The sequence below is a fragment of the Microcaecilia unicolor genome, chromosome 8, assembly GCF_901765095.1.
Source record: "Microcaecilia unicolor chromosome 8, aMicUni1.1, whole genome shotgun sequence".
Lineage (NCBI taxonomy): Eukaryota > Metazoa > Chordata > Amphibia > Gymnophiona > Siphonopidae > Microcaecilia > Microcaecilia unicolor.
This window is the reverse complement of record NC_044038.1, coordinates 29206885-29228449: the sequence shown is the minus strand read 5'-3', so window position 1 is coordinate 29228449 and position 21565 is coordinate 29206885. Positions and strand designations below refer to the sequence as shown.

The 21565-nt window shown below is 43.4% G+C and overlaps 1 protein-coding gene across 3 annotated transcripts in view; it reads right to left on the bottom strand.

Annotated features, from left to right (window-relative positions):
• Positions 1 to 21565, bottom strand: part of GPRC5B (G protein-coupled receptor class C group 5 member B) — a 55664-nt gene that overhangs the window by 19730 nt on the left and 14369 nt on the right. For 2 of the 3 annotated variants that reach the window (XM_030210954.1, XM_030210953.1), the window contains exon 2: positions 4620 to 5629. In XM_030210954.1, the coding sequence (XP_030066814.1) occupies positions 4620 to 5625 (1006 nt within the window). In that variant the 5' untranslated portion in view covers positions 5626 to 5629. Of the gene's footprint in view, positions 1 to 4619; positions 5630 to 8482; positions 8523 to 21565 lie in introns of those variants that run through there. The other variant, XM_030210955.1, reaches the window with a different exon arrangement.

Below are 21565 nucleotides of genomic sequence, written 5' to 3'. Positions count from 1 at the left end.
ATAGCACATTTCTCTTCCAGCATTCCCCTACAGCAGCCCTGAAACGGCCAAAAAATACCGACAAAGAACGTGCTCCTCTACCTTCCGCACATCTAAAACAACACTGCTGCCTCAGCACAACACAAAAAAAAAAACATGGAAAAAAAAAAACAACAACACTCAACAAAGGCTAACTCCCCTACAACCACATTTACATTTCACCAACAGAAAGACCCCCCTCCACAAACCTCCTTGACAGACAAAACCACACACACACAATACAACAGAAACACACCCTCAAAGCCACCCACCAATCCAACCCACTTTGCCAGCACAGCACATCCCCCAACCCCCAAGCAAAAAACAAAACAAAACAAAAAAAAAAAAAGACACACATCAACAACCTACACACACACACACAACACACAAAAAAAAACCACATGCTAGCGCCCGTTTCATTGGTTTCGGAAACGGGCCTTTTTTACTAGTATATATATATATATATATAAAAACACAAAATCCACTCAGAGGTCTACTCCCACACAGAGGGAAGTCCCCTAAAATCCTATTTCCAAAGGCAAAACACCATTTTGAAAAAAAAAATTCACTTCCATGAGTCTAGAGCAACAGTGCTGATATTCTCTGTTTAAAAATATGTTTGCCGCACCAGTCACAGTAACCAAAGAGATTTTATTTATTTGTTGCATTTGTATCTCACATTTTCCCAGCTCTTGCAGGCTCAATGTGGCTTACAATACATCATGAATAGTAGAGATACATGAGAATTGAACATTTAGTATTACAGAAGGCTCTTGGGTAACATGATAGTGAAAAGTATGATATTAATATAAGCAGCAAATAGTATAGAGAAATCTGGGTATATGTGGAGTTCATATTTGTTGGTCTTTGTGGTATGCCTTATTAAAGAGATGGGTCTTCAATAGTTTGCGGAAGTTAGTTAGTTCGTAGATCGATTTTAAGTTGCGCGCAGCGCGTTACAGAATTGTGTGCTCAAGTAGGAAAAGGTTGATGCGTGCATTAGTTTGTATTTTAGGTCCTTTGCATTTGGGGAAATGAAGGTTGAGGAATGCGCGGGATGATTTCTTAGCATTCCTAGGTGGTAAGTCTATCAGATGGTATGTGAAAGACCTTGAAGCCTCATTCTAAGCTTCTAATCAAAAAGATGCACAATTACCATGATCGTACCTACAGTGCCATGTCGTTTGAATGGTTTTAATATCCCCTCCCTTTTTTTTTAAACTTGAAATAAATTGTAGTAAAATCATACAGGGAGAAAATTAGTTTGTATACTTAAGTCTACAGAGCCTAAATTCTAAACATGGATTACCCCAACACTTTTATATACTACCTTGCTTACAAAGGCCTGGGAATAGCATGATGTTATTAAACAGGTAATAGAAAGATTTTGAAATAAAGCCTATAAAGTATGTTACCTGTGAACTTTGCTCCTGCTTTGAAAGTTGCTGTGGGTACAAACTTCACACCGTCCCTTGCACCTCATTTGAATGTGGATATAATTTTGGCTAGCAATGTGGTATATATGTACTTCTCCCCACCCAAACTGAGCCCAGCCCCAGGAGCATCTCATATAAAGGTGGCTAAACAAATGCCCTGTGTAGAATAAATGGCAGCGTTGTTTGTTGAAAGATAGACGAGACATGTTTAGGCAGCTCATTTACAGGGTCTTTTATGAAAGTGCTATGGTTTTGCACGTGGCACATTTTAATTTTAAGTTGCGCTAGGTGCAAAGGCTGTGCAATAATTGTTGGAGCGTCCCCGGCATGTCCTGAGCAACAAAACTAAGAGTATAATGCCTCTGGTATTGTTCCCTGGTGCGACTGTACCTTGAATATTGTGTGCAATCCTTGTCAGGGCACCTCAAAAAAAAAAAAAAAAAAAGGCATAGCAAAATTAGAGATGGCATAGAGAACGGTGATGAAAATGATAAAAGGGATGCGATGACATCCCTATGAGGAAAGGCTAAAGCAGCTAGCTTGGAGAAGGTAGCTGAGAGGAGATACAATGGAGGTCTATAAAATACCGAGTAGAGTGAATCACTTACCAAAAATGCAAAGGACTAGGGGACATGCAATGAAGCTACTAAGTAGTAAATTTAAAACAAATCCGAGAAAATATTTCTTCACTCAACGTGCAATTAAACTCTGAAATTTGTTGCCAGAGAATGTGTTGCAGTTAGCTTAACAGGGTTTAAACAAATGTTTGGCTATCTCCCTGATAGAAAAGTCCACGAGCCATTATTAAGCTGGACTTGGGAAAATCCACTGCTTATTTCTAGAATACGCAGCATAAAATCTGTTTTACTCTTTCAGGATTGGCCACTGTTTGAAACAGGATACTGGGCTTGATGGACTTCAGTCTGTCCCAGTTTGGCAATGCTTACGTTCTTATATTCTTAATGACTGCACTATGAAAACTGCAGTAGTGCACATAAACCTGGTTGCAATATCAGAGCTTCCTACTGAGGAGGCACTAAATGAACCTAAACTGCAAAAGTGATGGTTAGTGCACGGTAAGTACAGTGCATTCACTGAGCCGGTCCGTCAAGCTCCATCTCTGGCCGTCTTCAAATCTAAGCTAAAAGCCCACCTTTCTGATGCTGCTTTTAACTCCTAACCCTTATTCACTTGTTCAGAACCCTTATTTTATCATCCTCATTTTAACATTCCCTTATCTCTTGTCTATCCTGTTTGTCCTATTTAGATTGTAAGCTCTGTCGAGCAGGGACTGTCTCTTCGTGTTCAAGTGTACAGCGCTGCGTACGTCTAGTAGTGCTATAGAAATGATAAGTAGTAGTCTTTGGGATTCCAGAATCTTGCTACTCTTTGAGATTCTGCACGGAATCTTGCTACTCTTTTAATTCTACACAGAATCTTGCTACTCTTTGGGATTCCGGAATCTTGCTACTCTGTGTCCTTGTCCCTTACTTGTCCTGTTTGTCTGTCCTAATTAGATTGTAAGCTCTGTCGAGCAGGGACTGTCTCTTCGTGTTCAAGTGTACAGCGCTGCGTACGTCTAGTAACGCTATAGAAATGATAAGTAGTAGTAGTAGTAGTAGTAGTAGTAGTAATTCGCATCCATTCTCTGCCCATTCCTGCCCCCTAATACAGCACATGCTAATTCACATGGTAACTGCCATGCCACCATGGAAACAGTCGACACGCTTGTGCGGAACTGGTCATCACGTGCTAATTTGTGCATTAAGGGGGATATTCTATATATGGCTCCTAAAACATTGGCGTGGAAATCAGTGCAACTAAGCGTATCCTATAAGCAGTGTTTAGATTTAGGCGCTGTATATAGAATACGCTTGGTTGATATCTCAGTGCCAACGCTACATACCTCCATTTACACCAACAAAAATGTGGTGTACATCCTGGAGCGTTAATTTAAGTGCACTGGGCCATATTCTATAACTGCGTGCATAAATTTCTGAATGCCCATTTCTCCGCCTATAACCACATCCCTTTGCATTACAGAATGCACTTAGCGAGTTGTGCGCATAAATGTAATTGCCAATTAGTGCTCATTATTGCTTGTTAAGAGCTGTTATCAACGCTGATTAGCTTGTTAATCTGAGCACACTACCAGAACCCTTATCCACACTCTTATCACCTCTCGCTTAGACTATTGCAACTTGCTTCTCACAGGTCTCCCACTTAGCCATCTCTCTCCACTTCAATCTGTTCAAAATTCTGCTGCATGACTAATATTCCGCCAGTGTCGTTATGCTCATATTAGCCCTCTCCTCAAGTCACTTCGTTATGCTCATATTAGCCCTCTCCTCAAGTCACTTCACTTGCTTCCTATCCGTTTCCGCATACAGTTCAAACTCCTCTTATTGACCTATAAGTGCATTCACTCTGCAGCTCCTCAGTACCTCTCCACTCTCATCTCTCCCTACATTCCTCCCCAGGAACTCCATTCACTGGGTAAATCTCTCTTATCTGCACCCTTCTCCTCCACCGCTAACTCCAGACTCCGTTCCTTTTATCTTGCTGCACCATATGCCTGGAATAGACTTCCTGAGCCGGTACATCAAGCTCCATCTCTGGCCATCTTAAAATCTAAGCTAAAAGCCCACCTTTTTGATGCTGCTTTTAACTCCTAACCCTTATTCACTTGTTCAGAGCCCTTATTTTATCTTCCTCACTTTAATATTCCCTTATCTCTTGTTTGTCCTGTTTGTCTGTCCTAATTAGATTGTAAGCTCTGTCGTGCAGGGACTGTCTCTTCATGTTCAAGTGTACAGCGCTGCGTGCATCTAGTAACACTTTAGAAATGATAAGTAGTAGTTAAGCCAATTAAGTTACGCACATTGTTACAGAATACGCTTGGATTTTGGTGTGGATCTCTAGGCACCCTATACAGAATCCAAGGGGTAAATGCTTAGTGCACTTTAGTAAAAGGATTCTTTATATGGGCAGGACAGTTTTTACCCGAAGAGCTAGCTTTGAAAATTCCACCCCGCCCCCGCCCCGCCCCCCCCCCCCCCCCCCCCCCAAGTACTGCTTCCCAAGCTTGCCCATCCTTTACCTCTGGCATTCCCAGGGAAGACAAAAAAAAAAAAAAAACCCAAAACTTTATATTTCCTGTTTTACCTGCATTATGTTCATCCATGGAAAAGGCTTTATTTTCCATGTAGCTTCGCGGAAGTTGTAGATCTTCCTCAAAAGGAGTTTCACGCATTCGAGGTTGTGAGGTATCAAAATAGTTGGGTGCATTTTCTGGTTGGGATGGAAAAATAGCGCAGTGAACTTCTATGATTGCGTGAAAAATAAGCAACACCCATCCATTGGAAACCAAAGCTATTGCCAGAGTAGGATCCGCCCACTTGTCTTTTTTCTTCAGTTCATTGTTCCCGTAGAGATACATGGTCAACCATGCTACCCAGATTAGAATGGACAGAAAGGCTGTGATAATGAGGCACACTCCATTTTTCTTCCATTTCTTAAACTTTCCACAAAGAGTAAAAACAGACCAAGCCAACGTGGCCACCATTAAGAACATGACATAAATCAAAACCATGGCAAAATCCATGGGCTCATAATTGCAGGCCAATTTCTTCTCCCTGACAACCGTCAGTATTAACCACTCTGTAGCAATGATGACTTGAACCAGCATAAGACAAATTGCCATTCCAAACAAATGCCAACCCGAAGGGCTTTTCCCATGCCGGACGAGTCTATGCAGCCTCCAGGCCTGAGCCAACAAGCATGAAAAGCACAAAGCAAAGAGAACGCCCCACACGAATCTTCTAGTAGAGCAAATGGTCTCATCTTCCTGTATGATAAATGCAAAAGCCAGGCCAAAGAGTCCCAAAGTTCCAAAGAGAAAGAGGAACTGAATGCCAAGCGGGCTCTTCTTCTCTTTGTCTTTGACAAACGGAAGTCTCACCAGCAGAATCAGCATCAACAACAAGGTCGTTAACACCCCTGCGCCAGATACGGCCTCCAAGACAATTCCCCAGATGGCATCCAGATCACACAGATAGACGTACTGTGGTAAGATATCGAGTCCACACCCTCTGGGCATACTGGAGTTTTCAGATGAGCCATAGCCGATCACGAAGAGCAGGAGAAAGGCAACCGCTGGATGAGTTTTCATTGTTCTGAGTGAGGCAAGCAGAGACAGGAAAAATGGTTAATTGCAATAAAGGAACTTTTGCAGAGATACACTGTATTCTAAGGCCTGTTCCAACTGTTATATTAAAAGAAAACATTAATCCAGAAGCCTTTTGCTTTAACTAGGATTACTATTCAGCTAGAAATGCAAAGCACGTCAACAAGAAAATCTTGCTCCTGTCAGATAGAGCAGTTTGTGAATCTGTTCTAATCTTTTCCATGCAGCCTCCTGCCATGCACCAATTCATCCATCAGCTTCACAACCGAAGTCTCATAATTCAACCAATCATCCACATGCCTCACTCTTCAGGAAACCCAAGGAAGACAATCAAAACAATCCTCGAAAGCCTTCACTGTTATTTGCAAACCACACTTACAAATTTCAGTACAGATCTGTCTGAGCACACTTTTTCCCAAATTTAGCTTGTGTGCAGTCATGCCATGCTTGAAGGGCATTCTGCATATAACGATGAGTGGATTTATCGTACAACTTTTGTCCTAAGAACCTGTTTCGACTTGAAATTCTTCATCTCAATCTAAAGGTACAAGAAGACCTCTTGGAGGCCTTTGCTGCTACTACTACTACTACTACTTAACATTTCTAGAGCGCTACTAGGGTTACGCAGCGCTGTACAAATTAACAATTAAGGACGGTCCCTGCTCGGAAGAGCTTACAATCTAAAGGACGAAATGTCAAGTTGGGGTAGATAAGTTTTCTTTGTTCACTAAGCTGTGTTAAACTGGCAATAATATGTCTTATTTGTTAACAAAACTTTATCCAGAATTTTTTTTATTGCGATGTATGTTAAATAATGGGCTGCAAAGCATGCAAATATATGCAAAATGTTTAATGCAGCTTGCTTTAAACCTTCTAAGCTACTTGATGGTAAGGAAAGAGTGGGCACCATCGGTTCTCGAGGGCTACAACAGTCGGGTTTTTCAGGATTTTCCCCAATGAATATGCATGAGATCTATCTGCGTGCACTGCCTCCATTGTATGGAAATGTCATGCATATTCTTTGGGAGAATCCTGAAAACCTGATTGGATTGCAGCCCTTGAGGACAGAGGTTGCCCACCCCTGTCTTAAGGTGATTCCTCCCCAGAAGCTTAGGTGTGATGATCTCAGACAGCAACTTAAAAAGGAGCTGGTGGTTAAGGAAAATCCCTCCCATTACCAGATCCAGGTGTATGATGACTCCCCCCCCCTCCCCCCCAAGGAACCTACTCCCTTCTAGGCAGGGGCCTCCAGATGGGCAGCAGTGAGCCCATGGGTGCTCTTTCCCCAATGGTTCCCGTCCCTAAAATAGCAGCTTCAGAACCCCTAGTGATTGACTGTCAGTACGTTTGCTATATTACCATGAATGGGGCCAGGCTGCTAAGTAAGTAAGCACTAGCAGTAGGATCTCAAGGCTACCACTAGGGGGCCTCAAGTTGCCAGAGCATTGCTCTCCCCTCCCCCTTCTCTGCCAGAGGACACCGGTAGGTACTGAGGAGAAGAGGAAGGGGGGAGGAGCACAGTACACATTAATATAATAATGTCTTGATTATCCCACCTAAACGGAATCGACTAGTTGTCGGATAATGAAAAGGTCAGATAATAAGAAAATAATGTAACCCTTCAAATAATGCTGAAACAAAGGCAGCAAAAGCACAGTCCCGGCTTACAATGGTGGTAAAAGTTGTGTCCTGGGTTTGGAAAACAGAAAGAGAATCCATGTGATGTAACTGGGGGACCGTACTGTAGATTCAGGCCGAGTAAGGTTCTACATTTAAAGGGCCATCCAACAAAAAGAATGGGTCCAACTTAGGGCCATTATCTTTGGTTGTGAACGCACGGATATTCCCAGCTGCAGCAACACAAAAACAATTACCACAGGAGTCGCTAATCTGTGGTGCTGAGCTACAGGTTAGCGAAGTTCACAGTACAAACTACTATTTTATTGCGCCTTAGGTGTGCTTTATCCCTGATATTTTATTGGTTTAATATGATGTTAATCTTACAAAACCATAAAGAAAATGGTAAACAGAGTAATTACATATAAAAGAGAGTGTGCCAGAGGAGTATACAAAAATAATTTTAGAATACACATTCAGTGCTTTAGATAACACTTCAATCTACTTACAAACTACTATTCATCGGCTCAGAATAAGCCATATTGAACAGAGGTGGTAGAAGTGAAAATGGTTCTGCAATTCAAAAAGAAATGCATACAGGCAGTGGATCCTGAAATGGCAGGAGGATGAAAATGATCGAATGCAAGTCTGCCCGGTACTCGCCCTAGTTCATCACAGCTGGAGTCGCCATCTAAGTGTCACTCGACACATCCAGCCATTTCAGTTTAGGTTTTTTTATAACTTCCATTTTCTAATTAGAGTTCATTCCACGTCTTTTTGAATTCCGGCACCACGTGTGTCTCTACCACCTCCTTAATGTAAGACTTTCAAGAAAGGAGGAGGAGGAAGAAACAGCATGCAAAGAACTTGGTACTCAGTAGGTGAAAGGCTGGTGCATGTGCAGCTTACACTTCCACGGGAACCCTGCAGGAACTGCTTCCGTCCCCACGGGAACCCCGCAGGCTTCCCACAAACCCCATTCCCATGCAGGTCTCTATTTCCAACTTAATGCCACATCAAAAGGAACTCCATAGACAGAAACAGGGGCACAAAGAAATTTCTTGCAAAAGTAGCATAATGAAGTCTTAATACAGTTTCCTGTTCAAAAGTAAGGACTGCAATGCAGCCGCTTTGTTACACTGCATGGTTACAAACTCTGAAGATCCATTTTTCAAGGGTCACCCTCAAGAAAGTTACTTTTAACAAAAGGCTGATCTTCTCTCACCTCCTCTTCCAGCCTTGACCAGGCTTCTTGCAGAATCAAGCACGTAGTGGTACAACTTTAGCACTGGAGACACCATGCTTGAAGCTCTGCCAGTGGAAAAGGATTACCACCTGCATGGCTGACAAGAAGGACTGTTATTTGCAATTATGGGGACTATTTTTGTTAGAGCAATTCCACAAAGGGCAAACAGTCATCACAGATGCCCTTAGGAGTTTCAAATGGCAGGACAAAATTATCCACTTTGTGCTGTTGCCTGAAGGAACAAAAGCAGGATTGTTATTTAGACAAATAAAATTAGTTCTGAAAACAAATATGTCAGCCACAGCTCTGATTATATTGGATCCCGATACAAAGTTCATAATGTTTTGAAGAAAATAGAAAGCGAGTTTGGCTGTCAGTCTTTAAGTGACCCCCCCCCCCCCCCTCCTTTGTAGAAATGTTTGTCTTAAAATCCATAATGCCAATTAAAACTGATGTTACTGCATACAATGTTTGGGAGAAGTAATACAGTAAACTCTTTAGAAGAAAGATAATAGAATTAGAAATACCACATAGTATCATGTGCATTACAGTACAGAGATGCATATTGATCAGATATCATGAATATACAGGATAAGGCAAAAAAAAAAAAAAAAGAGTGTCCCTCAGAAGGATTTTTTTTCTATTTTCTCAGCAACTGCTCGGAATTTCAATGTGAAATTCTATACTTTTATTTGTTGTTACGATCTATGTTTATGTGCTGAGCGGAATGAGATTATCTTTAAACATGGCGAAGTTAGACACTTTAGCGTGACCACCCAGTGATTTTTGTGCATTCAAAATGTTTGCACTGTAAAACTACCATTTTGGGGTGGGGGGGGGAATAAAATACAGGGTACCAGCTTACTGCCAATGACATCACAGTGACGTAGACTTCTGTCTGGGGAGCAATGCTGGAGGCCTATCAAAAGCTCCACCCAAAGCTGTACACAGGGACTGAGCAACAAGGCCTTCAAGAACTTCAAAGTGACTGATGACCTGTGTTAAAGCTGGGGGTGGACACTGAGCAGTCACAGTGACAAACTCTGACGCATTGTTAATATCATTTAAATGACATTATTTTACTCTGTCTTAGCTCGAACATTTTTAACATGCAAAAATGGATAGGTAGTAACATCAGCAACATCAACATAGCTTAAGATAAATCTTGTTTAATAGTAACATGCAAGTATGACTAAATAAGAATGAACTTCAAAAGCAGTTGCTGAGAAAATGGCAAAAAAAACCCTGTAGGGGGTTACTTTTTTTTTGCCTCATCCTGTAGGTGTTGGCACACTTGTTATATTCAGGATCTGTCAGCAACTAGCAGCCCTGCAGACTTTGGGGGATGACCCCCTCCACCCCATCAACAACCCCCTTGGGCAGACATTTGATCCCATCCCTCAAAACATCCCCCTGATCCCAGACACACCTTCAGCTGCCTCCTTCATCATGTCTCTGTAATCCCAACCCCCCACCTGCTTCTACAGACTCCTGTCTTCCAAAATGTCAGCTCCTGACCAGCCTGCCCCCTCATAGTGACTTGAATGCCCCAGTAGCGTTTAGTTTGGAGTCAGTAGGCAGGAGAAGGAGATGCTGGACCTATTGGTGGTGGGTGACTGGTGGGGAAAAGGGGGAGCATTTGAGGAAGACAAAAGATTGATGGGTGTACATCTATAACTGGCATAGTGCTCAGTGTCATGACACCACGTTGGGAGGTATTTGTTGACCATCCTGCAGGTCTTTTGCATCCAAAGGGGTCCTGACAAACGTTAGTAAAGGCCACTGGTTTAGAATATCACAAAGCAAAAAGTACTAGGTGTGGGCAAGACTGCAATGATGAATAGATGTTCTGAGTGCCAGTTTCTGGGAAAAAAACAAACATTCATTTGTATTGCCATCATTTGGAGCCTAGTATCATCTCTGTCACATGGAAACGCGTGAGGAACTAAATACTTGCGCCAACAGAAATACTGACCAGAATGGAAGCATCAGCTGCAATGGACTATGTTACTCATACAGAGGTGATGGGGAGCAAAAGGAGGTCCCCTGCAGAAGATGTGACAGTACCCCACATCCCTCTAACCACCAGGGCCATAATCAGAGGTGGGTGAGACAGGAAACCATTCAGGGTGCAAAACCCTTGAGGACTGAAAAAGTGACTGAAAAGCCAGAAAACAGCGTGCCACCTTCTCCTACCATCCAGGTTTGCAGAGAAGACAGGAGAAGAGAGGGAGTATAAAAAGTACTGGAAATCTGAGAGGAAGGGGTGTGGAGTGCAAACATGCTTTAAAAAAAACCCAAACTATGCTTCTACCAGTCAACACCTCATTGGTTGGAGGAGCCAAATAAGTCTGTCCCCCTCCCCCAGCTCTCTAGTTGCCGAGGTGGTACCGTACAGTATACTGATTGGGCCATGCTATGAGTCTGCCAACCCACAGCATTTAGATCTTACTGGTGAGGGGCCAAAGAGCTTTGCCCGATGCCACAGCTCAATTTTCTCTGCGCGCATGAAAATATCCGCACTAACATCTGTAGCTAAATCCCTGACCCAGACACTAATATGGAGCTCCAGACGATTCTATGATTGCAAAGTCAACAGCTTCACCTACAGAAGCCTCATTTTTGAAATCTTAAAAAAGCATTTTGCTGACCACAGAAGCACACGAGAAGCAAATATGTTTTGATTTCATTCAAAATAAAGCTACTCTAGATTTCCTGGATAGTGCAAGGAAGACGATGGTCTCTGTAAAACAAAATACCAGATAGAATCTAGTAAAGTACATCGATAGTATTAACTGAAGGAAACAGGCCGTATTTACTTTTCCCTGCCATATTGCTGGGGGGTAAGAAATAACTTGAAGGAGGCCCAATGAAACTCTCAAAATTAAAATTCAAATGCCATTCTGATTAGGTTCAGGAGTTACTTCCTTCCCCTCTTCTTCCCTGCAGGCTGCCTGGAAAGGAGGGGAACAGAACAGCCCTGCTGCTTTGGAGTCCAAAGGTGACAGACACGCTGGGCAGAGGGGCTGTGCAGCTGCAGAAGACACAAGGGAGATGAGAGGGCACATACAAAAAATAAATACATGCTCCCCATTCATTGTTCCCCCAGCAGTGGCTGTGGCAGTTGGTAGGGGCATGTTGCAGAGGGTACAATTTTAGCTCAGGATGCTCCTGGAGGCAGAGTTGTGTACCGGGCTGGTCCCTCAGAAATAAAGCCGGGATTACGTTAGTCGGGAAGGGACAGGGTAAGGATTTTCATGGACACTAGTGAGAGGAGGGAAGAGAATTACTAGCTCAGGTCTGGGAAGCCCAAGATGAGCATCTGCCACTTGTGGATAAAGTATGGAGAATTAGTAATCCTCAATCAAACACTGTACTTGGATAAAAGATGTGATTTGCTTCCTGGGTACAAAAGCTTCAAAATGTCCCAGGATAGAGATAACATACAGGAGATTCAGAAAAAAACACTCCGTTGGTGTCCTTTCATAGGAAAATAGAGAAAAAAGCCTTGTGCATGAATCAAGCCAAGATGGAAAAATGTGTTGATATGTGCAGGACACACTGGTTGCTTTTATTTTTATGACCTTTACAAAACAATTGCACAAAAGAGATTTGTAACCCTCCCCTCCCCACTCCCTCCCCCTGTGAGAAGAATTTAGTAAGAGAAGCAGATGCTGCTGTCCCTTCTGCCAGCTTATTTAACACAATACACACTTCCCTCCCCCCCACCGCTCCGATATACAAAAGCATTTAACCAACCAGGCTCAGGACCTGCTATCTGGAGATATTCAGCCCCACTTTAGTGGCTATATTTGGCCACATGAACATGTGGGATCCAGTGGCATTCCTAGGGGCGCTGATGCGCCCCACCCCCCCGGAACAGTGTAACTCCCCCGGTGAAATAACCCCCACTGGTGCAGTGCGACCCCTCGGCAAAAGAACCCCCCTCCGGGTGCACGCCGCTGGGGGGGGGGGGGGGGGAGGGGTGCCGCGCGCCTGTCGGTTCTTCGTTTCCATGCTCCCTCTGCCCCGGAACAGGAAGTAACCTGTTCCGGGGCAGAGGGAGCATGAAAACGAAGAGCCTACAGGTGTGCGGCACTCCCCCAGCGGCGTGCACCTGGGGCGGACCGCCCTCACCGCCCCCCCCCCCCCCCCGGTACGCCACCGGTGGGATCTCTTCAGTGCATTTTTTCTAGTGAAAAAGGTGCCGGTACTCAAAGGCCAGGCCACCCTTCAGGGGTGGGGTGATCATTGAGGGACCCACCCCACAATTGCCAGACCCCCTGCAACCAGTCACAGAATCTATGACAAGGCAGAATTGGTGTGTTGGGCCTGAGCTCTTTCATTAAAACTCAGAGACCATGGATCCATTTTAGCAGACAATGAAAAAGGTGCCGGTACTCAGTACCCCCAAAGTACCCCCTCAAAAAAAGCCCTGGATCTCTTTGACCATTCAGAAGATAACCGGCTCTAAGACTGAATATCAACATAGCGGGTTATCTTCTAACCGGAAACAGTCCGACATTGAACGTATCAGGGTTTAGTGGTGACTGCTGGAGTTAGCCGGGCTAACTCTCGCAGTCTGAATGCTATGCTATATTTGTCTTATATACCATACAAATATCCAGAATGGACTTCTTGGCAGTGTATAATCTAATAAAACTCTTCTCTTGAAGAGGAAGTTACAATATAAAAATGAATAAAAACAGATCTTTATAATAAACCTCTCAATATATATTTATTTATTTTATTTTTTAAAGTTTCTGGAACAAAAGAATTGAAGCCATAGCTTTAGGTAATGAATTCCAGAATCAAGCTCCCTGGACTGAAAATAAACTATCGTGAATAGTCTTATAATGTACACCTTTATATATCCGAAAGCCCAGACAAAGTTCTAGAGAAACCAAGTTTACCTGTGATTATAGAAATGAATAGCTGCTTTAGAAATAAAGGGGTGGCTAATTCCATAACGGAGAACCTAATTTAGAGCCTAAGAAGTTGCCTAGTTTATAAAGGAACACAGGCACCTACATACATTAAAAACATTTAAATCCAGCATATATCCAAAAAAGTTCAATGTGGTTAACCAGAAAACTAGGAATCACTAGTAACCAACTACATATTCCTTTTCAAAGAAGTTATTAAAAACTTATTTCAACACAAATTTCTTAAAACAGAAATATGTTTTCATGGATTTGCAAAACAGCCAATAAAGAAACGAGTGTGTAAGCTCTACGGGTATAACCAGTGGCGTAGCTATGGGGGGGCACGGGGGCCTGGGCCCCCATAAATCTCCAGGCCCCTGGTTTGGCTGGCGGGGGTCCCCAACCCCTGCCAGTCGAAGCCTTCTTCAGTGCAGGTCTCCGGCGCAGCCGCGTTCGCTGCCCTGCTCTTCTTTCTTCTTGCTCCTCCTGTGCACGTAAAGGAGCGTCAGCATGCACAGGAGGAGCAAGAAGAAAGAAGAGCAGGGCAGCGAACGCGGCTGCACTGGAGACTGGCGCTGAAGAAGGCTTCAGCTGGCGGGGGTTGGGGGACTCCCGCCAGCAAAGGTATTTGTTTTTGAAGGGGTAAATAGGAGAAAAAAAAATATCCCAGGCTAACCTGGGAACAAAGTTAATCAGTGGGAGCACCAAGGCTAAAGGTTTGCCTAGGGCACGATATATCCTTGCACTGGCCCTGACTCATGGCACCAGATACCAGTCCCGGTGTCAACTGAATTGAAAGACCAAAAGAACAGGAGGAAACAAAATATTTTATTAAGAACATAAGCATTGTCATACTGGGACAGACTGAAGGTCCATCAAGCCCAGTATCCTGTTTCCAACAGTGGCCAATCCAGGTCACAAGTACCTGGCGAGATCCCAAAAGAATAAAACAGATTTTATGCAGCTTATCCTAGAAATAAGCAGTGGATTTTCCCAAATCAATTTTAATAATGGCTTATAGATTTTTCTTGTAGGAACCTGCCCAAATCTTTTCAAAACCCTACTCAGTTAACTGCTTTTACCATGTTCTCTGGCAAGGAATTCCAGAGTTCAATTACATGCAGAATGAAGAAATAATCTCTCCGATTTGTTTTAAATTTACTACAGTAGCTTCACTGCTTGCATCCTAGTCTTTGCATTTTTGGAAAGAGTAAACAAGCGATTCACATCTACCTGTTCCACTCCACTCAGGATTTTATAGACCCCCCCTAATGTATCTCCCCCTCAGCTGTCTTGTTCTAGCAGAAGAACCCTAGCCTCTTCAGCCTTTCCTGATAGGAAAACTGTCCCATCCCCTCTATCATTTTCATCACCCTTCTCTGTATCTTTTTCTAATTCCATGATATCTCTTTTGAGACGTGGTGACCAGAATGGCACACAGTAATTGAGGTGCTGTCGCACCACCAAGCAATTCAAAGGCACTATAATATTCTCAGTTTTGTTTTCAATTCCTTTCCTAATAATTGTTAACATTCTATTTGCTTTCTTAGCCGCTGCTGCACACTGAGCAGAGGGTTTCAGCGTATCATCAACAATGACACTTAATTCCTTTTCCTGGGTGGTGACTCAATGTGGAACTTTGCATCACGTAGATATAGTTTGGGATCCTCTTCCCTACCTGCATCACACTGCACTTGCACACGTTAAATGTCATCTGCCATTTGGATGCCCAGTCTCCCAGTCTCTTATGGTCCCTCTTGCAATTTGTCACAATCCTCTTGCGATTAAACAACTTTGAATAGATTTGTGGTCATTAGCAAATTTAAATATGTCATTAGTTATTCCCATCTCTGGACCATTTATAAATATGTTAAAAAGGAGCTCAGACCCCTGGGGAACCCCATGACCCATTCAGAACAGTGACCATTTAACCCTACACTGTTTTCTCTGTTTTACCCAGTTCTTAATCCACAACAACACACTGCCAGTTGAATCTGGTTCTTGGATCAATTATATTGAGATATGCCTGAATATTCTTTGTAGAAAGCTTAAAAACCAACCAGTTTGGGAGCCAAATTTGAGAACTCACACAACATGTCCTGAATAAAGAAAGATTCACAGGCAGAATTTTTAAAAGAAACCACAGACCCAATAAATCCACTGCAAAATTGCTGATCATGCAGAAATGGACAGCGGCGTGTCCTGGCTTTGAAAATAAAAGACTGCACCCAAGTTCTTTCAATCAGCAAGCCCCTTCTTTAAAATTAACTGCCCGTGTTCATTTCAGGCTACTCTGAACAGGTCTGCAATGAGAAAATTTAGCTGGACCATTCTCTAGTTGAATGCCATTTCCCTAATTTTGTAATTCCTTCCATGTCGCCATCATGTGATGGAGCTGGTCTACAGCCAGCTGTTGCCGTGGAGACGGTGCTGCATGGCTAAGTAGTTATGCTGTCATTGGCAGAGCGCTCAATCCAACATTTGTTGCCCGTTTGTAAACAGACATTATAAAAGGAAATAAAAGTTACTGAGTCATAGTTGTTTTTTTTTTGTGCAATAGAAAATGCCTATGGTGTTGATTACTCTGGAAAGCCAAGCAAACAAGAAAAAGTCATGGGACCAAAGTGGAATAATGGTGCCTCTCGCTGTTCTTATGCGAGCTGAAGGGCCAGTTTACCATGTAATATCTGGGCAATATCCAGCCCACAGCGTCAGCAGTTTTTAAAGCCACCGACAGCTGCAGACTAAATTAGACCTGGATATTCAATGCAGGGCTATATCTGGGTCCTCCTCAGCAGACCTGGAGATCGCACGCATACTGGCCAAAATTCAGTGCAAGAATCCGCAAAATTTACCATGCTAAGAAAGGATCGCACAAAACTGTGCCATCTGCCTGGCACTGATCACCATAAGTGGCTGCACATCTTCCAGGTCCACCCCGACTGCCCCCAGACGGCCCCGGCACTAATTAATAGCACTGCTACATCCAAGGGGTTATTCCAGTAGCGCTGTCCAGTTAAGTGCTGCTAAATACCCCCTCCAGGGACAGAGGAAGAACCTGCATTATAATGTGTACAGCGCTGCATACGTCTAGTAGAGCTTTAGAAATTATTAATAGCAATAAGCAGGGCTTCCCAAACCTGTCCTGACGACTTCAAAGCCAGTTGGGGTTTTCACTATGTGCACAATGAATACCGTATGTATGAAACTAGGGAAGGCAAATAAGACATTTATTCATTTTTATTTACCTCATTGGTATCATTTAGACATGATTTTGCTCCTATCTCCCAAATGTTTCCCCTTTTCCATCTTGTGCAGCTCAGCAGTTGCTCCTGGATATGGAGAGGAGGCTAGATTTCTACCAGACTGGGGCCAGAGATGAAATGTAGTGGCCTTCATGGAACAAGGGAAAAGACCAATATCAAAAAACTCAAATTTTACTGGAGGACCCGACACAACCTGTGTTTCAACGTATTGCCTGCATCAGGGGTCAGATGGCGGTCTCAAAAAAATGAACACAAACTTACAAGGCTTCGAGTAATGATGCCACGACAAAGGTGTGGTTAAGTAAAAACAGCAAGCTAGCACGTCTTCTTCTGTAGACAAGCACAAAGAGAACAAGATGTGCTAGCTTGCTGTTTTTACTTAACCACACCTTTCGTTGTTTGGCCATGGTCTCCGTTATTGCTCCATTTGACAGCCACTGCACTGCTTCTCTGGCATATTTCACTTGCGTTGTTGCTTCCCTCTGGTCGGCTTGACTTTTTTTCCAAACTAACATAGTAACATAGTAGATGACGGCAGAAAAACATAGTAACATACATAACATAGTAGATGACAGCAGAAAAAGATCTGCACGGTCCATCTAGTCTGCCCAACAATTTAAACTCATATGAGCTACTTTGTGTGTATACCTGACCTTGATTTGTTTCTGCCATTTTCAGGGCACAGACCGTAGAAGTCTGCCCAGAACAAGGCCCACCCCCCCCCCCCCCAACCACCAGCCCCGCCTCCCCCCACCGGCTCTGCCACCCAAGCTCGGCTAAGCTTCTGAGGATCCCTTCCTTCCGAACAGGATTCCTTTATGTTTATCCCACGCAGTGATCACTAGATACTGTGGTTTAATATTGAGGCAGTTGTGGAGAGGGTCCATTTAAAGAGAAGGTTCTAAAAACTAACTTTATTCAGACTGGGGATTACCTTCAAGAAGTTGTTGTCTAGATAGGAACCAACTAGGCCTGACCCTGGCTCCTCTGTCTAGCTGGAAGCACTGAATTCTGGATGCTCAAGTGACCTGGTGCCCAGACTGAGACACATTTGCATATCATGAATCTCTAAAGTATGCAAATTCATGCATATCTGCGGGATATCCAGAAAATGCAAGTAGCTGTAAAGATTAACAGGAGTGATTAGGTATGCCCTGCATGAGAAGAAATCCGCCGAAAGACAGAGAACTCAAAACGCCCTACTGTAAACAACAGTACAACAAAAAAAAAAGTGGGCGGGCGACTAAGGATGCCAAAGACTGGAAGATGTATGTTGGTAAAGAAGTTTATTCAAGTATGAAGACTCGACACAACGTTGTGTTTCGGCCGTTAGGCCTGCATCAGGAGTCTTATTCGCTGAGTACTGCTGAAAGGTGGTGAAGATGGATCTTCGGTGTAGCAAAATAGTCTTTAAAAAGACCGTTGTTGAATTGAACGTGCTTATCCGTCTGAAGTAAACTCATACACTCGCTACGGAGTGCTGGAATTAGCAGCCTAATGGCCGAAACACAACGTTGTGTCGAGTCTTCATACTTGAATAAACTTCTTTACCAACATACATCTTCCAGTCTTTGGCATCCTTGGTCGCCCTCCCACTTTTTTTGTAGGTATGCCCTGCTGCAGATATTTCCAGAACAGTCATGATAATTGAAACAGCAACTCCAACTCCCAATACTTTATTAAAACACTAGTAAAAGAAGCCTGTTTCAGAGCAAATGAAACGGGCGCTAGCAAGGTTTTCTTCGCCAACACCCCCCCCCCCCAGGCCAACCCCTTCGTTGTTCTGGCATTGCTCCGCCCCCAACGTCATAACGTTTGACGCGAGGGCGGGGCCTGGAGCGATTTCCCACCCCCCCGCCTCCCTCCCTGCCAACCCAGCGATCACCCCCCCGCCTCCCTGCTAACTCCTTCGTTGTTCTGCCATTGCTCCGCCCTCGAGGGCAGGGCCCAGAGCAATTTCCCACCCCGCCTCCCTCCCTGACAACCCCTTCGTTGTGCCATTGCTCCGCCCTCGAGGGCGGGGCCTGGAGCGATTTTGGTGGCTTCACCACCACGAACCTTCGAACCTTTCTGAAGGAAGTCAGAGCTTGGCTTCACTGACGTCAGTGTCCTCAGAACGTTGAGGGTGAGTTTTATTATAGTAGATTATGAGAATGCTGTGATCCTCATTCAGATCCCCAAACCACAGTAAAGCAATTCCATAACCTAGGTGCTCATATTTATACACGTAAATGTTTAGAATACTAGCATTTAGGCATGAATGTGTGCACTTAACATGTATAAATACTGGTATGGCACCTATGCGCTATTCTGCAAATACCCACTTAAAGTACACAAATGTATTTGCAAGGATGCCCTAGACAGCGCAGGAGGGGATCCCACTTACGTTACAAAAGTAGCTTAGGACCCGATGCACAAAAAAAAAAAAAAAAAAAAAAAAAAAACTTACCAGACCAGCAACGTGTTTGTTTGACTGGTTCCAGCCAGTTTACCGAGCACGTTACTCAGCGGCAGATACACAAAGGGGTTCTGCGGCTGTTTTTTGTTCACAGCAGCAGACAACAGGAATGGTTTGCTAATTCATTCAAATGAGTTGAACTGTATTATAATGAATTGTATTCAAAGAAATGTGGTCTCAAATATTTAAGTCATAGGAACTTCATCTAACAATCATCTTCAAAAAAAATGTTCCCCTTGCATTACATAAGTGCATAAATATTGCTACACTGGGACAGACCAAAGGTCCATCATGCCCAGCATCCTGCAAAACTAACCCATTGGAGTAAATTTAAAACAAACCGGAGAAAAGTTTTCTTCACCCAACGCATAATTAAACTGTGGAATTTGTTGCCGGAGAATGTGGTGAAGGCGGTTAGCTTGGCAGAGTTTAAAAAGGGGTTAGACGGTTTCCTACAGGACAAGTCCATAAACCACTACTAAATGGACTTGGGAAAAATCCACAATTCCAGGAATAACATGTATAGAATGTTTGTACGTTTGGGAAGCTCGCCAGGTGCCCTTGGCCTGGATTGGCCGCTGTCGTGGACAGGATGCTGGGCTCGATGGACCCTTGGTCTTTTCCCAGTGTGGCATTACTTATGCACTTATGTACTTTTTTGGCCGCAGGTTTTAAAAATATATCCAAAAGTTTTGAAAAAGGTTCTAGTACAGATAGTAACTATCTGACAACCTGGTAAGTTTTCCATAGATTTATGAATCTTTGGAAGAAAGTGAACACAAGGAATATGAGGATGTAAAAAACCATTTGCTCCTTAGATGTAATATAATCTTGTTTTCTCGCTATAGATAATTCTGAAATAGTTGACATTAATTCTGGAGTAGGATCTATCAATATTTCCTTATAACTGTTCCCATCCAACAATTCATGATATGCTTCTTCGAAATACCGAGTTTCAGGCTAACACCACTGCACCTCCGTTATCAGCTCTAGTAATGATCACATCTTTATATTGTTGTAATTCTTTAAGAGCCTCAGTTTTATTATAATAATTTTTCCTGCTTGCCTGTTCATACTTCTGTCGATCTTGAAGAACCAAATTTAAACAAAGTTTGGATAGCAGAGTTCAATACACCCAGTGGACACCATTGCGATTTTGGAGAGACTACAAAATTATCCATATCTGAATAGATTAGGTTTCTGTAAAGTAAACGGAAATAGAAACTGAAGAGAAGAATTCTAAGATAAGTGAAATTTTGGTTGAGAAACAAAGCCTGATTTTGGAAAGTTATGCAACAGTATATTTAGAAAATAAGTTTTTATATAATGTGAAAAATGGACTGATGAAGATAACAGATATGGAAGAAAAAAAAGTCTGGATACAACAAGCAGTTGGGACTCTACCCACCTTCTGATGGTCCTTAAAAATATCAGTGTTTTAATGGGCATTTTGAGGGATGCACAGCAAGGAATGCCTAATTTTAGCAACCCGGAATTTAATGGGAGGTCTGGAGCAGCCGTTACTAGCTTCTCAGGATCTTTCCTCAAGCTTCTCTCTTGGTAGTTCTTTCTGTTCATCTGGAGTACAGCAAGTAGAAAGGCAACTCCCCCCTCCCCCAATCGAGGAGTCCTCCCCTCTGCTGGCAGCTGACAATTTTGCAATCACTGTAGAGCTTCTTGCATGCTCGACCAGGGTAATGGGGGCAGCCGATCGTATAGCCCCTGGTGGCATAGATCGGAAAAGTTGAGCCTGCAGGCTTGGGACCCACAAAAGCAGCTGGCTGGAGCCGGGGGTGGGCAAGCCCTTATGGACCTGCAACTTCATGTAGCCCACATAGGTAGCTTCTCCATGGGCCGACAAAAAGGAGCAGAGCTCAGCTTTCGACAGCACAAAAAAAGCTACACACAGCTTGTATGAGCCGTGGGTAGCATACTATTCTAAGGATGCACAAAGTGGCCAAACTTAGCGATGACTGTTCTGCTATTGCCTTCCCCCTACTGAGCTGTTTGCTGTTTTCGCATTTCCGCCTGTTATTGCTATTTCCACCTATGTAATTTTTACTAGAGATGGAAATAGCATGTGGTGCTTTACGGGGACTTCCGTGCATGGGCCCTTTAGAAAATAACACAACATAGTAAATGACGACAGACCAGCAGGGTCCATCCTGTACTACTACTACTACTGATTTCTATAGCGCTACTAGACAAACGCAGCGCTGTACACTTGAACATGAAGAGACAGTCCCTGCTCAACAGAGCTTACAATCTAATTAGGACAAACAGGACAAATAAGAGATAAGGGAATATTAAAGTGAGGATGATAAAATAAGGGTTCTGACAAATGAATAAGGGTTAGGAGTTAAAAGCAGCATCTGAAAGGTGCCACTCTGTGCAGGTTATCCCCCCCCCCCCC